This window comes from Saimiri boliviensis, chromosome 7 (assembly GCF_048565385.1).
Source record: "Saimiri boliviensis isolate mSaiBol1 chromosome 7, mSaiBol1.pri, whole genome shotgun sequence".
Lineage (NCBI taxonomy): Eukaryota > Metazoa > Chordata > Mammalia > Primates > Cebidae > Saimiri > Saimiri boliviensis.
This window is the reverse complement of record NC_133455.1, coordinates 28030332-28044931: the sequence shown is the minus strand read 5'-3', so window position 1 is coordinate 28044931 and position 14600 is coordinate 28030332. Positions and strand designations below refer to the sequence as shown.

Below are 14600 nucleotides of genomic sequence, written 5' to 3'. Positions count from 1 at the left end.
TCTGTGACAAAGTACTAAGTGAAATGTCTTTAGTGAGTTACTGCCATAGAATTTCTGTTGAAGAAAGATTTTATTTCTTTTATATGTTATTTATTTATTTTAAACTTTTAGGTTCAGGGGTACATGTGAAGGTTTGTTACATAGGGGTTTGTGGTACAGATTACATGCGAAGGTTTGTGTCATGGGGGTTTGTGGTTCAGATTATTTCATCACCCAGGTATTAACCTAATAGTTATCTTTTCTGCTCATCTCCCTACTCTTACCCTCCACCGTCAATTAGACCCCAGTGTCTATTAGTTTCTTTCTTTGTGTTAATGAGCTTCATCATTTGGCTCCCACTTATAAATGAGAACATGTGGTATTTTCTTTCTGTTCCTGTGTTAAGTTTGCCAAGGATAACAGCCCCAGCTCCAACCATGTTCCTGCAAATAATATGATCTTGTTCATTTTTATGGCTGCATAGTATTCCATGGTGTATATGTACCACATTTAAAAAATCTAATTTGTCATTGATGGGCATTTAGGTTGATTCCATGTCTTTGCTTTTGTGAATAGTGCTGCCATGAACATTTGCATGCATGTGTTTTCATGGTAGAATGATTTACATTCTTCTGGATAAAAATCCAGTAATGGGATTGCTCGGTTGAATAGCAGTTGGAAGCCTTTAAATGTAAATTAAGAAACAAATTCATCAAGACCTTAGCTATATAATATATACATAAAATATTTTGGTATGGAATAAACTGGTACTTAAGGTGTGGGCATGTGGGGCTGTAAGTTAAAGGCAGGGATTCCTAGGAATTGGCAGGCAGGCACCTTCCATAGGCAGCTGTTCTAAAGTTCGCAGGAGCTCTCAGAATAGCACAATATTGTCCATGTGAAATTATTTCCAAGCTTGCTTTTCAGAAAGTACTGTGTGAATGAAGAGTAGTATAATGAAGAAGATGTAATTACTTAAAATAATGATTTGCCTTCTGCAGACTAGGTCTAAGAAATGTAAGACATTTATTTATTTATTTATTCCTTTCTTCTTTTTTTTTTTTTTTTTCTTTAGAGACAGGGTTTCACTAGGTTGGCCAGACTGGTCTCGAACTCCTGACCTCATGATCCACCTGCCTTGGCCTCCCAAGTGCTGGGATTACAGGCGTGAGCTACCGCCTGGCCCAGGACATTTATTTTTATAAATAACTTTCAGATAGCACTTTTCATTTGTGAATGTGTTGTATCTAATTTGTAATTCTCTAACAAAATTTGAAATTATAGGCTGTGGAATTTGATTTAAACATATTTAAGATCAAGACAGACAATCCCTGAGATTTTCTTTTTCTTTCTTTCTTTCTTTCTTTTTTTTTTTTTTTTTTGAGATGGAGTCTCGCTCTGTTGCGCAGGATAAAGTGCAGTGGCTCACGCTGATTCTCCTGCCTCAGCCTCCCGAGTAGCTAGGACTACAGGCACCTGCCACCACCCCCAGCTAATTTTTGTATTTTTAGTAGAGATGGGGTTTTACCACGTTGCCCAGGCTTTGGGACGGAATCTCACTCTGTCGCCAGGCTGGAGGGCAGTGGCACAAACTCAGCTCACTGCAACCTCTGCCTCCCCGGTTCAAGTGATTCTCCTGCCTCCGCCTCCTGAGTACCTGGGATTACAGGCACGCACCACCACTCCCAGCTAATTTTTGTATTTTTAGTAGAGAGAGGGTTTCACCATGTTGGCTAGGCTGGTCTCGGACTCCTGACCTCATGATCCACCTGCTTCAGCTTCCCAAAGTGCTGGGATTACAGGCCTGAGCCACTGCGCGGCCTCCTTAGGAGATCTTTTTAAGATAACTCTATGTTGATTCATAATAGCAACCTGGTACATACAGTACGTGGTTGGTATGGTTCTGTGTACCTTATATGTATTAACTAATTTAGTCCTCGTAAGAATCCCACAAGGTGTTTACTATTTTTATTTCCATTTTATAGATGAGGAAATTGAGGCAGAGGTTAAATTACGTGACCCAAGATCACATGGCTAGTAAGTGGCAGAGCCAGGATTTGGACCTAGGCAATTTGGCAGTCAAAACTGTGCTTTTAATTATTACATGACACTGCCTCTTGCTACTAATCTATTAACTTTAATAGATTCGTGTATTTGTAGATTCAAATTGTTCTCATTTGTAACTTCAATTTATCACAATGAGCTGCAGGGAGATTAATTACAATGATTTAATGCAAATGTTAAGAAACCAGCAAAGTGAAACTCATGGTCACAGAGAAAGTACAGGAAAAAAGTTTGTCAGCCATTAAGGCCCTAACGATGTCTGTTATTTTCAAGATTATTATTTTCTTTCTAAAATGACCACTAAGTCTGCCATAGGGTCAGAGATCAATTTTCTTACCTGTTTTACAGTTTCTGCATCTAGCATGGTGCCTGGTACCCAGCACCCAGTGGTCACTCAATAAACACTTAACCCAGGGCAGATCCAATGACTACGGCAGAATGCTCTTCCACAGACCTTTTGCTTACACTGATTAGTTCTTTCCGTATTTTTTAAGGTTACACTAGCAAAACGTTAATAAATTCTCATTGTTAAAGATTCAAAACACGTAAGTAGACATATCAAAACTTGAAAACCCTGTTACTCACCAACACATTTTTCCCCAGGTAACTACCATCCTGTGATTTATCTTCCTGTGAATTTACATACACATATGCACATACGCGTTTATATAACTTAAAAACATAAATGTAATCACAAACACACATGACTCTGCAACTGTCTTGTGTCGGTTTTTCATGCCATTATATCTCATCCATTTTAGCAGCTCTTCAGTGATTCGTAGTATGGATATATCGAGCTTTACGTAATTCACTTGGACATTGAGATAGTTTCGTATTAAAAACCACGTTGGAATAAACATTCTTGTGCAAATACATGTGCGCATGCAGAATTTTACACCGATCCGGATTCTCCAAAAATCCAGGTAGCAGGTGGGAGCATTTTAGAACGCACTTCAACAGCGTTCTTCATCCCACCTCGCGTTTTTAAAAGGACTGAGTGGAGAGCAGGGGAGAGGTAGCAAGATTCCCTGTTAGGGTGTTCATAAGGTAACTCCTCCTCTCGCACACAGCCTTCTTTACTAAAAAACAGTCCGCACAGAATGTGCGGGAAGGCTGTAGGAACTCCCACGGTGGCGACGGGAAGGGAATCGGAAACGGGCTTCTAGGAAGAAGCGCGTGGTCAGCGATGTCCTCGAGGATCGTGCCTTCCTGTTAATTCCCCACCCCATCAATTCTACCCTTTTTAGGTTAGGCTGAGGAATAACTTCCCCAGGTATTAAAAATCGTCTACAGAGAGCCTGGCGAAATTAAAGGCGCCGAAGTGGCTTGAGAAGCACAGTAAATGGTGGGGAAGCCCAGGCCGGGTCGCACGACCGCCGCGCAGACTGCCGGCGCCATGGCGGCCGCCTTCGGCCACCGCGGAGGACTCGCTTTCCCAGCGGCCCCCGAAGAGCCCGGCCGGCCCTCGCGAGCGGAGGCGGGGCCGGGGCCGGAAGTCACGTGCTGTGACAGTCGCTGGGGTGAGGCCGTCGTCGCCGTAAGGGCTGGTTGGGGCTGTGTCTGTGGGAGGCGCCGAGGTGATGGCGGTGGAGACTCTGTCCCCGGACTGGGAGTTTGACCGCGTTGACGACGGCTCGCAGAGTAAGGGAGCGGCAGGGCGAGGGCTGCGGGTGGACGCTCGCCCGGCCCGCCGCAGTCCTGGGCAGCGCTTCTGCGAGAGGGACGGCTGCGCAGCCGTCCGGTGCGGGACACTTGAGAGCCCCTGGGGTGTGCGAGGGATGCGCTCTCCAGCGTTACTCTCGGGGTTGGGGTTCCAGCCGCGGCGGGGCAGGCTTGCCCGCCCGGGGCTCGGCGTTTGAGGCGGGGACTCTCCGGAGGAGCCTGCGGTGCCCCGCGGGGAGCGGCGTCCTCCTCGGCTGCCCCGGGGTTTGGGCGGGGCGCGCCCGCGAGGCCCAGCGTCCCCGGGAGCCCTGGCCGCTGCTTGTCTCTGGCCTCTTGGGGATTTCGCCAGATTCTCAGAGCGTTCAGCTCTGGAGGACGCTGATGTCTGGGTTCCTGTTTCGGTTTCCTGTTTTTCTTCTTTTCCTCTCAAATCAACTTTTGGAAGTTTGGGTGTTTTTTCCATCGCGTTGCTATAACCGTAGAAGGCACCGAGAAGAGAACTCTTGATCCCACAAAAATGAACACGTGAATGTCATTTTATCCCTTCCCAGGCCCTTTATTTATGCTAAGTGGTATTTTTCAGTGATGTCCTGCAGTTTCCATCGAAGCTATAAAGGCTTCAAAAATTACAGCAAATCGGCTTCAAATTTTGCTTCACAAGATGGAATTCTGATTTTAACTTAGAAGTCCAACCAAAAATAAACGAACAAATTCAGTTTCTTTCATTAAAATATTGAGTCCAAACTAATTGTTATAGCGAAACTCTGCTTGAAATAAATACAAGTTGGCAATCTGTTTCTTATCTTTGGTGATATTAATCTGTGTAAGTGATCTAAGAGATATCGGAGCATGCTGTTTGTGATTTTTTTTTTTTTTTTTGGCATAGTTTTCTCAAAGGTGGAACGTCGCTTTTAAAATTCCAGATGAATTTTGCTTGATTTTACAAAGAGAAGCTAATGTCTACAAACTTAGATGTAATTAGGTTTTACAAATCTCTTAGAGAAGAGTTAGCTACATCGAGGATAGGTTGTAGTTTTTCACAAAACATCCCTGAGGTCAGGAGTTCCAGACCAGCCCGGCCAACGTGGGGAAACCCCGTCTCTACCTACTAAAAATAGAAAAATTAGCCGGGCATGGTGGCGGGCGCCTGTAATTCTAGCTACTCGGGAGGCTGAGGTAGGAAAATCGCTTGAACCCGGAAGGTGAAGGTTGCACCGAGCTGAGAATGCGCTTTTGCACTCCAGCCTGGGCAACATAAGATATTAGCTCTTACGCAGCATAAAAATTAATCTTGGAGATAATGACAAAATCTTTTAAGCTTTTTTGTGGAGCGGATTCTGTATGTTATAAAGTGAACTGTACCTTGTCATGTATGAAGTTTTATGGGCAAAGATGACCAACTCTGGTATCCTCAAAAATATTGGAATACGAGTTATGTTATTGGATTTGAAAGACGTTCAGCCTAGAGTAGAATGATTTGATTCAACAGGTATTTTCTAAAACCAGTGCCTGTGCTAGGTATTAGGGATACAGAGATAAAACAAGGAATGCAGTCTGTTGATAAAGATGAGCATGTTAAGTAGGTTTTTGGAATTTTTACTCTTAAAAAATTACCATGTAGTTCTTATCTCAACGTTTGTTCTCTTAATCTTCACCAATTTTGCAACAATTTATTGTCAGCAAGGAACTTATAATGTTATTTTTGGTTTTCTGTTGTCTGTGTCTTTGTGAATCCCTAAACATACTAAAGGAGTGATTTACTGGCGTGTTTCCTCCTAGCATTCTCTCTCGCTCTTTTTTTTTTTTTTTTTTTTTTTTTTTTTTTTTAGACAAGGTCTCACTCTGTCGCCCAGTGCAGAAGCATCATCAGGGCTCACTGCAGCCTCTAACTTCCTGGTTCAAGTGATCTTCCTACCTCAGCTTCTCTCGTAGCTGGCTGATTTTTTCTTTTTTAACTTGGGTAGAGGCAGAGTTTCTCCATGTTCCCCAAGCTGGTCTTGAACTCCTGAGCTCAAGCGATCCACCTGCCTTGGCCTCCCAAAGTGTCAGGATTACCAGCATGAGCTACCATGCTCAGCCTAGTGTTGTCTTTAAGAACTCATTTGCTGGTCAGATGCAGCTTTGACTGGTCATTTCCTGTGTAATTGAGGATAAAACAACTCTTTGGGGTGCTGAGAATCTAGGCAGTTTTATATGTAAGCTGTAGGGAAAAGAACATATCCCTGTGCTTGGCTTTCATTAATTTTTGGTCTGTGAATCATTTCTAGACTGTTTTCCAAAATTGCCTAGATTAATACTATAATAATACAGGTATTGATCAACTTCCGACCTATGCAACTTACGACCATTCGACTTTACAACCACAATCGCTAGCCACGACTGCTCCACTCCTGGCAGTGCAAACGTTGCCCAGCTGGGCGTACGACAGTGCAGACCAGCTTCTGGCAGCACTACCGTCTCCGTGTGCACCATTTCAACTGCACATATAGCCTACTCAACTTACGACCAAATTGTGTTACGACCGTTCTGCGGTCCCTACCGTGGTTGTAAGTCGAGCACTACCTGTACAAACCTTAATGAACTAAATGGACTCACCTAATTCAGAACGTTATGTGGTTGAAGAATAAGGGAGAATAGGGGCTGGGTCTTCATACTTTAATACAGCATGAGTCAGAAAACACTTAGTTGCTTCACATTGCTAATTTAGGGAGAGCAAATATTTATCTTTTTTAGAAGACAAAGTTTGAATAAAGTTTTTCATACCAATAAAATAAACTAAGTTGGAGTTGAATTTATTACCTTTGGGAACAAGTAATGAATTTTTATGTATAACCTGAAGTAGTACTTTTATGCATTTTGACGAATAGGCATATTTTTAAAACCCGGTTTATTTCAGGCTGGGCGCAGTGGCTCATGCCTGTAATCCCAGCTCTTTGGGAGGCCGAGGTGGATGGATCACGAGGTCAAGAGACGGAGACCATCCTGGCCAACATGGTGAAACCCCATCTCTACTAAAATACAAAAATTAGCAGGGCTTGGTGGCGCGCTCCTGTAGTCCCAGCTACTCGGGAGGCTGAGGCAGGAGGATTGCTTGAACCAGGGAGGCAAAGGTTGCAGTGAGCAGAGATTGCGCCACTGTGAGACTCTGTCTCAAAAAAAAAAAAAAAAAAAAAAAAAATCCAGCTTATTCCAATGATTCCTTACAGTTATCTATGGGTGTGTAAATTCTTGGAATAGCAGCATAGTATTCTGTACTCAAGCAGTGTTCTTTGCTGGTTTTTCCAACTTGATTATGATGTTAAATAACAAGATATCTTGGTTAAATTTTAGACATTATAGAAATAATATGCTCAAGCAGGTCTAAAACCTCCGTTTAAAATTATTTAGGTGTGTTATTAAACATTAGTGTGTATAGAATTAAAACTTCATTTTTAAATGTTGCTTCTGTGACAACACACTGTTTTTTCACCTGCTTCAGGTCATAAGTATTTGTTTTTGCAAAACAGTTGTTTATGATGAAAAGATAGAATCAGGATGTTGAGTTGTCTAACGTACTTTTTAGATTCGTTCAAAGCTCTATTGTGGGGTAGATGGGCTAGTGACTTTTTCATGATATGTGAGGATTTTAGAATCAGGATGTTGAGTTGTCTAACGTACTTTTCAGATTCGTTCAAAGCTCTCTATTGTGGGGTAGATGGGCTAGTGACTTTTTCATGATATGTGAGGATTTTAAGAGAGTATCTTTGTATGTGGGAACATCTGCTTTTAAAATTATTTTAAGTGTATGCAGAGGATTGAAAGCTGAATTACTGTTTAACTTTGAAACTTTATTTTCAAGAAGTCCAGACATTCCAAAGTAATAACTAGCCAATGCTTTGCTGTGCCTTTTGAGGTTATTTGAAGTAAATGTTCTGTAATTCATTACTTGTACTAATCACATACTCTTTTAAAATTTAAACTTAGAAATTCATGCTGAAGTCCAACTTAAGAATTATGGGAAATTTCTTGAAGAGTATACATCTCAACTGAGAAGAATTGAGGATGCACTGGATGACTCAATTGGAGATGTTTGGGATTTCAATCTTGATCCTATAGCATTAAAGGTTAGATTTGATTTTTTAAATATATGTATGTATTTTCTGGATATACTATATCCTGAAAACATTTTTTTTTAAAATAAAAAAATTATTTTTATTTGAAATCTAAGAACAAAATGAAAGATGAAGAAAATTGTTAATTTCCTTTTCTCTAAGCCATGCAGGTGGTTTTTAAATGTGTTCTTTTTTTTTGTTTTAAGAATGACACAAACACAAAGCGTTTAGTGTCAAAGAACGACACAAACTCCAAGTCTTTGAGCTTCCTTTGATTTTTGTTATTAAGAAGATGATGAGGGCTGGATAGAATATTCAGGCTTTGTTTATTCTTAATTGAGGTTATTTTACATAGAGTGAAATGCACATACTCTTAATTTTGTCAAACACATGTAACTCATATCCCAATTAAGACAGAGAATATTTCCATCACTTCTGAAAAGTTCTCTCGTGATATAGGAGAACTTAATGTGTGAGTAATTTTTTAGTGTATTAAATAGGTCACTGTTTACATTTTGAAATATTTCTACTTTAATAACTAGTTTGTTGCCACTTGAATAATTTATTGAACACTTATTATATACTCGACACTGTCCTAAGTCACATACTGACTTGTTTTTCTAACAGCTTTCTTGAGATTTATACATTATGCAATTCACCCACTTAAATTGTGTAATTTGGTTGTTTTTAGTATATTCACAGACTTGTGTAACCATCACAACAGTCAATGTTAGAATGTTTTCACCACCCTAAAAAGAAGTCATGTACCCATTAGCAATCCTTAGTTCATGCCAGGCCATACAAGCCCTAGGCAACTTCCAGTCAATCTACTTTCTATCTCTGTGTGTTTGTCTCCTTTGTACACTTCATGTAAATGAAATCATACAATATGTACTTTCACTTTGTGGCTGGCTTTTTTAACTTAATGTTTTCAAGGCTCATCTATGTTGTCACATGTTAGTACTTTCTCTTTTTTTTTTTGCTGTTGCTGAATAATATTCCATTGTAAGGAATGGATAACCACATTTTATTTATCTGTTTATCAATTGATAGACATTGGGTTTTTCTACTAGTTGACTGTTATAAATAATGTGGCTATGAGCATTTGGGCATATGGTTTTGTGTAGACATACATATGTATATTATATATATGTGTGTGTGTATATGGGAGTGGAAATCCTGGGTTATGTGGTAACTATGTTTAACTTTTTGAGGAACAGCCAGAATGTTTTCAATGTGGCTGTACCATTTTACATTACATTACATTACCAGCACTGTATGAGAGGGTTCCAGTTTCTCTATATCCTTGCCAGCCTTTATTGTGTTGATTATATTCATCTTAGTGAATGTGATAGCTCATTGTGGTTTTGTTTGCATTTCTGATGGCTAATAATGTTGAGTATGTTTTCATGTGCTTATGGCCATGTGTCTGTTTTCTTTGGAGTAATGCCTGTTCTGATCCTTTGCCCATTTTAAAATAGGGTAATCTTTTTAGTATTGCATTATAGGACAAGTATTGACTTTTAATTTCCTATTAATTACTTTTAATTCCCTATAATTACAATCCTATAAAAGAGATAGAATGTCATCTCCATTTACAAATGAGAAAACTAAGGCATAGAAAAGTTAAGTAACTTATTCGAGTAAGTGACACATTTAGTTAAATGATGAGTATCAGGCATCTTGGCTCCAGAGCCTGTGCCCATATCCAGTACCCTAAACTGCCTCACAAATACTTTATATATTTGTAAACTGAAATTACTTTCCTTTGACTCTTTCTTGCAGTCTGGATAGACTTAGTCTTACTTTAAAAATCATTCCCCCAAATTTGTAATTGTATTTTTTTGTTCTTTAACACTTTGTGAATCATTGTATGTAAGTTATAAGGACTCTACTAGGAAACCTGTACTGTCTCTGAGGGTAATAAGTTTCATGTATCTGTCACTCGCCATTAAGTAATACTTGTTTTTTTAAGACTTGCTTTTGGGCTTTAAGGACTTCTTTTAGTATGATTATAAAATCTGTTTTTGCCTCAACTCTCAGATTTTATAAAAGGATGACATCATCTCTTAGTTTCTTTTCCCCTTCAGAAGCATTCTAATCTTTATAATTTTATTATCTTACAGACTCTGCCTCCCCATTTGCCCTCTTTGAAACCTCTGTTTAAGTTCTATTTTGGGGCAGTTATTTTACTGTTTCTACTATACAAGATTCTTTACTTAGTATTTTGGGAAAAACCACAAACTCAGATAAAACCTCTGAACAAAAATTACAATGAAATAGGGTATATAATAACTTACTAATGAAAAAGGGTATGTAATAACTTACTTGCATTAATAGTTAATGTTAGTATGTAACCAGAAGGAGCTCTAAGATTTCACGTAATACAGAGATCACATATAGTCAATGATCATGAAGAGGTGGAAATTGAACTGGCTTTAGGAGTGAACTCCACACACTGTTTTAAGTGTTTCTGAGCATAGATTTATATAAGACAAGATATTTTTTTCTATTGTTTTATTCTTAATTTATTTTGACCCTTTAACTACAATCTTATTAAATTTGTGGCTGCATAGAAAATTCAAAAATGGGCTGGGCATGGTGGCTCACGCCTGTAATTCCATCACTTTGGGAGGCTAAGGCGGGTGGATCATGAGGTCAGGAGTTCAAGACCAGCCTGGCTGAGATGGTGAAACCTTGTCTCTACTAAAAATACAAAAAATTAGATAGGTGTGGTGTCACACACCTGTAATCCCAGCTATTCAGGAGGCTGAGGTGGAGAATTGCTTAAAACCTGGGTGGCGGAGGTTGTAGTGAGCCAAGATTGTACCACTGCACTCCAGTCTGGGTGACAGGGTGAGACTCGATCTCAAAAGAAAAAAAAAATTAAAAAATGGTGAGTGGTTTTTCCCCATGATCATAATAGAGTTTAGTAATGTTAGTATCATCTTACTACCTTGCATTTTCTCATACTGCACTCATAATCAGCTACCGTATGCTGTATAAGACAACTAGAGTTATAACAACATGATTGGGTCATACTGGGTCATTTCTTTCCTTATGTGTCGTTTAATGAGATTATTTTGGATGAAGTAGTTGGTATGGTGCTAATGTTGAGTACAGGATCTAACACAGGTTTAAGTAGAATAAAGCTGGTCTCAATTTGTGTATTTAAAATTTCAGTTATTTTTCAAATTAAAACGAAGTGTTCTTTTCTTTTGTTTCTATAGCTTTTGCCTTATGAACAGTCTTCTCTTTTGGAACTCATAAAGACGGAAAACAAGGTACAGAATCCTAAATCTAAAAATGTATTTTCAAAAGGTTTTAGTTATGTTGCAATTTACTTTTTATTTTGTTTTTACTCCTGAAACTAGGTCTTAAACAAAGTCATCACTGTTTATGCTGCACTTTGTTGTGAAATCAAGAAATTAAAATATGAGGTAATTATTTGAATTCTTGTCTTAAAACTTTAAAAACATAATTTAGAAGCAAGTATATGTTTTTATATATATAGTGTGCAATAAATATTTATTGAATGTTGAATGAATTATTTATTTAATGTATTACTAATACTACCATTCACTGAGTACATAGTATGTGCAAAACACCAGGCTAACACTATAATCCTTATAGTAACCCCGGGAGGTAGGTGAGACATTGATGAGGAAACAGGCTTAAAGAGAGTGCCACTTGCCTAACATCTCTGGTAGTTAACAGTTTGAATCTAGGTTTACAAACCTCCATAGTCTGTGTTACCTGCCATATATATTGGCTATGTAGAGAAACCTGATTTTTTTTTAAAGCTTTCAGTCTTTAGTATGCATTTGGTTTTGTGTTTCCTTACCCAAGAACCAATGAAACTCTGGTAGAAGTTGGCAAACTTCATATTTTATTCTCTTGCTTTTTGATGCCATGTGGTTGCTCTGTATTTCCCATGAACTAATAGGAGGAAGTTGGACAGTGAGAGTGGTCAGGTAAGATGAAGTAAAGGCTAAAGGAATCAAGATACAGCTTTGAATATCAGTAATATTTTTGTTACTCTAAAGATGAATTGCTTCATAAGCAGTTTTTGAATTTAAACGAATTTGTATGTAAATAATGTAGTCCTATGTTTATTACTAAGTATGTAGATCTAAGAGAGCATAGGAATTTGAAAACAAAACAACCTTTAAAATTATTTTAATTTTTTCTTAAAAACAGGCTGAAACTAAATTTTACAATGGTCTCTTGTTTTATGGAGAAGGAGGTAAGTTTAAAGTTCAAAATTGTAATGTGATGCCTTTTTTGATAATGAAATGAACAAAAAGTTAACAGACAATTTTAGGACTACTATGATTGTATATTAGTGTGAGAAAACAAACATTTGTATTTTTTGTTGGTATGTTTGTTTGGTAAACAGGTAAAATCTGAGGAAGCAGCAGCAAATTTGTGGTATCTTTGTTACAAAATACCATAGCTACATGAGAATTTTCCTTGAATTCATTAAATAGTGAAGCAGAGACTTTTAATTATGTGATTAGTGAATGCCTCATTTTTCTCTTTGGTGTAAAAATTCTGTTTTCAATGCTATGTGGAGTAAAAGATGTCCCAGTGGAAAAAAAAGTGACTGTTTTCTCCTTTTTTGGTATTGATTGAGTTTTGAGTTTAAAAAATGAAATACACTTATTCATATTGCCTTTTACAGCTACAGATGCCAGCATGGTGGAAGGTGATTGTCAAATTCAAATGGGGCGATTTATTTCATTCTTACAGGTAACTGATTTTTACTTTCTACCAAGCTTTGACTTTGAAAAGTTTGAGTAAATTACACAACAGGTAAAAAGTTCTGAAACCTTCAAATACTAAAGATGTGTACTTTGAGGATAAGACACTTAATTAGCATTGTATTATAGTTGCGGAGATCACAACTCCTAAAAGATTTCCACGTATTTCTAGAGGAAAAAAGCTATCAAAATAAGTTTCTTTGTATATTTTCCTTTATGGGCAGCTTGTCACCATGCCTTTCAAAATAATTTAAACTTTGTACCCACTGGAAAAGATAAATTATATCAAGAAAACTTGTTAATGGAGAGGATTAAGCTGTTACATGAGCAATGATGAAGTTTTTAAAGTGGTAGCCCTTGATGCTTCTAACAGCTTGTTTCAGTTTGGATAGCTTTTCATCACTGCAAAGTTTTAATAATTGTAGGTCCTTTGGTTTACTCTTGATCAAACGAATAAAATAGCTTCTATTTTCTCCTCTCTTTATTTTAAAAATAATGCATGTACAATATGAAAAAAAAAAAGCAAAAATTGAAGCTAAGGAAAAAATACTCATAGTCCCACCTCCGTTCTGATTGTTTACAAGATTTGATATATTTCATCAAATCAGGCATGTTAACATGTACTATTCAAATCTTTCATATCTTTACTGCTTTTTTTTTGGTCTTTTTGATCTAATTGAGAGCCTTTTGTTGATATTATCATCTGTGTTACTCAGGGTCCTGTCTAGAAAACTCCATACAAGGTATTTCAAAAGATGTAGCTTGGAGGGTACAAAGTAGCAAATATGTAAGATGTATAAGTCTAGAGATCTAATGTACAACATGAGGATTAATGTACAACATGAGGGTACAAAGTAGCAAATATGTAAGATGTATAAGTCTAGAGATCTAATGTACAACATGAGGATTAAAGGTAATAAAACTACCATATATGGGATTCATGCCGAGTGAGTAGATTTTAACTGCTTTTGCCACAAAACAAATGGGTTAGCTATGTGAGATGATGGATTTGTTCATGTGCTTCACTAGTAACCTTTTTATCAGTATGTGTCCCATAACATGTGTATACCTTAAATATATACAATTAAATTTATTTAAATAAGAGAGGGGATTCAATATAGAGAATTGGTTACCCAGGAGTTAGAGGACAAAGAAAATAGTGAGGTAGTCCAAAGGAAACAGAACTAAACATCCAGGGAACTAAAAGAAAAAGATTGGGATTGCCAGGATCTGGGGGCTTGGAGAAGAAGGCCCATGAAACTGATGCCCATGCCTCTGAGGAGGTGGCACTGCCTGGCTGCTGCTGGCTTCTTTTCCATCAAGGTATCTAAAATGTAGTTTGTAAGGTCCCAGTAAATATGAAAATTTTTCATTTTTAATTTTTGGGATATTTTATTCACTGTGTACAAGTTTAGAATTGTTCATCATTCCTGATAAATCTCTTATCATTTGTGACCTTCCTTCATAATTATGTGTATGTGATTTTGTATATATATTTTACATGTATAGCAATTTACTGTATTGCTAATCAAGTCTGTTTTGTCTGCTAGTATAATAAATGCCGCCCTGGCTCTCTTTTAGTTAACATTTTCTTGATTTATCTTTTTCCATTCTGGCAACCTTTCAGTGTTATGTTTCAGTTGGGTTTATTTAAAACTATATATATCTGCATTTTGCTTTTTTTATGCAGTCTGACAATACCTGTTTTTTAATTGCTTAATTTATTCTATTTCTAGGTCTATCTTATATAGTCTATATGTATATTTGGGCTTGTTTCTGCCTTTTTACTTTGTGCTTTCTAGTTGTCTTGCACTTTCTGTTGTTAAACTTTTAGAGGTTTGTTAGGACATGTAAAACTAGAACTATTTAAAAATAAAATTCATTATTTATTTTCATTTTTAAAAACGCTTTACATCATTTTTAGATCTCACAGCTGCATAACAATTCCGTTCTTTTTTTTTTTTTTTTTTTTTCAAATGAAGTGTCGCCCTGTTACCCAGGCTGGAGTGCAGTGGTGTGATGTCAACCCACTGCAACCTCT

The 14600-nt window shown here is 37.6% G+C and overlaps 1 protein-coding gene across 1 annotated transcript in view; it reads left to right on the top strand.

Annotated features, from left to right (window-relative positions):
* Window positions 1-3553: 3553 nt before the first annotated feature.
* The window catches only part of WASHC4 (WASH complex subunit 4), a 61925-nt gene continuing 50878 nt past the window's right edge, over window positions 3554-14600 (top strand). Inside the window, exons 1-6 of the mRNA XM_003929638.3 lie at window positions 3554-3684; window positions 7669-7808; window positions 11027-11080; window positions 11171-11236; window positions 11997-12042; window positions 12481-12548. Coding sequence (XP_003929687.1) covers window positions 3624-3684; window positions 7669-7808; window positions 11027-11080; window positions 11171-11236; window positions 11997-12042; window positions 12481-12548 — 435 coding nt within the window. The 5' untranslated portion in view covers window positions 3554-3623. The remainder of the gene's footprint in view (window positions 3685-7668; window positions 7809-11026; window positions 11081-11170; window positions 11237-11996; window positions 12043-12480; window positions 12549-14600) is intronic.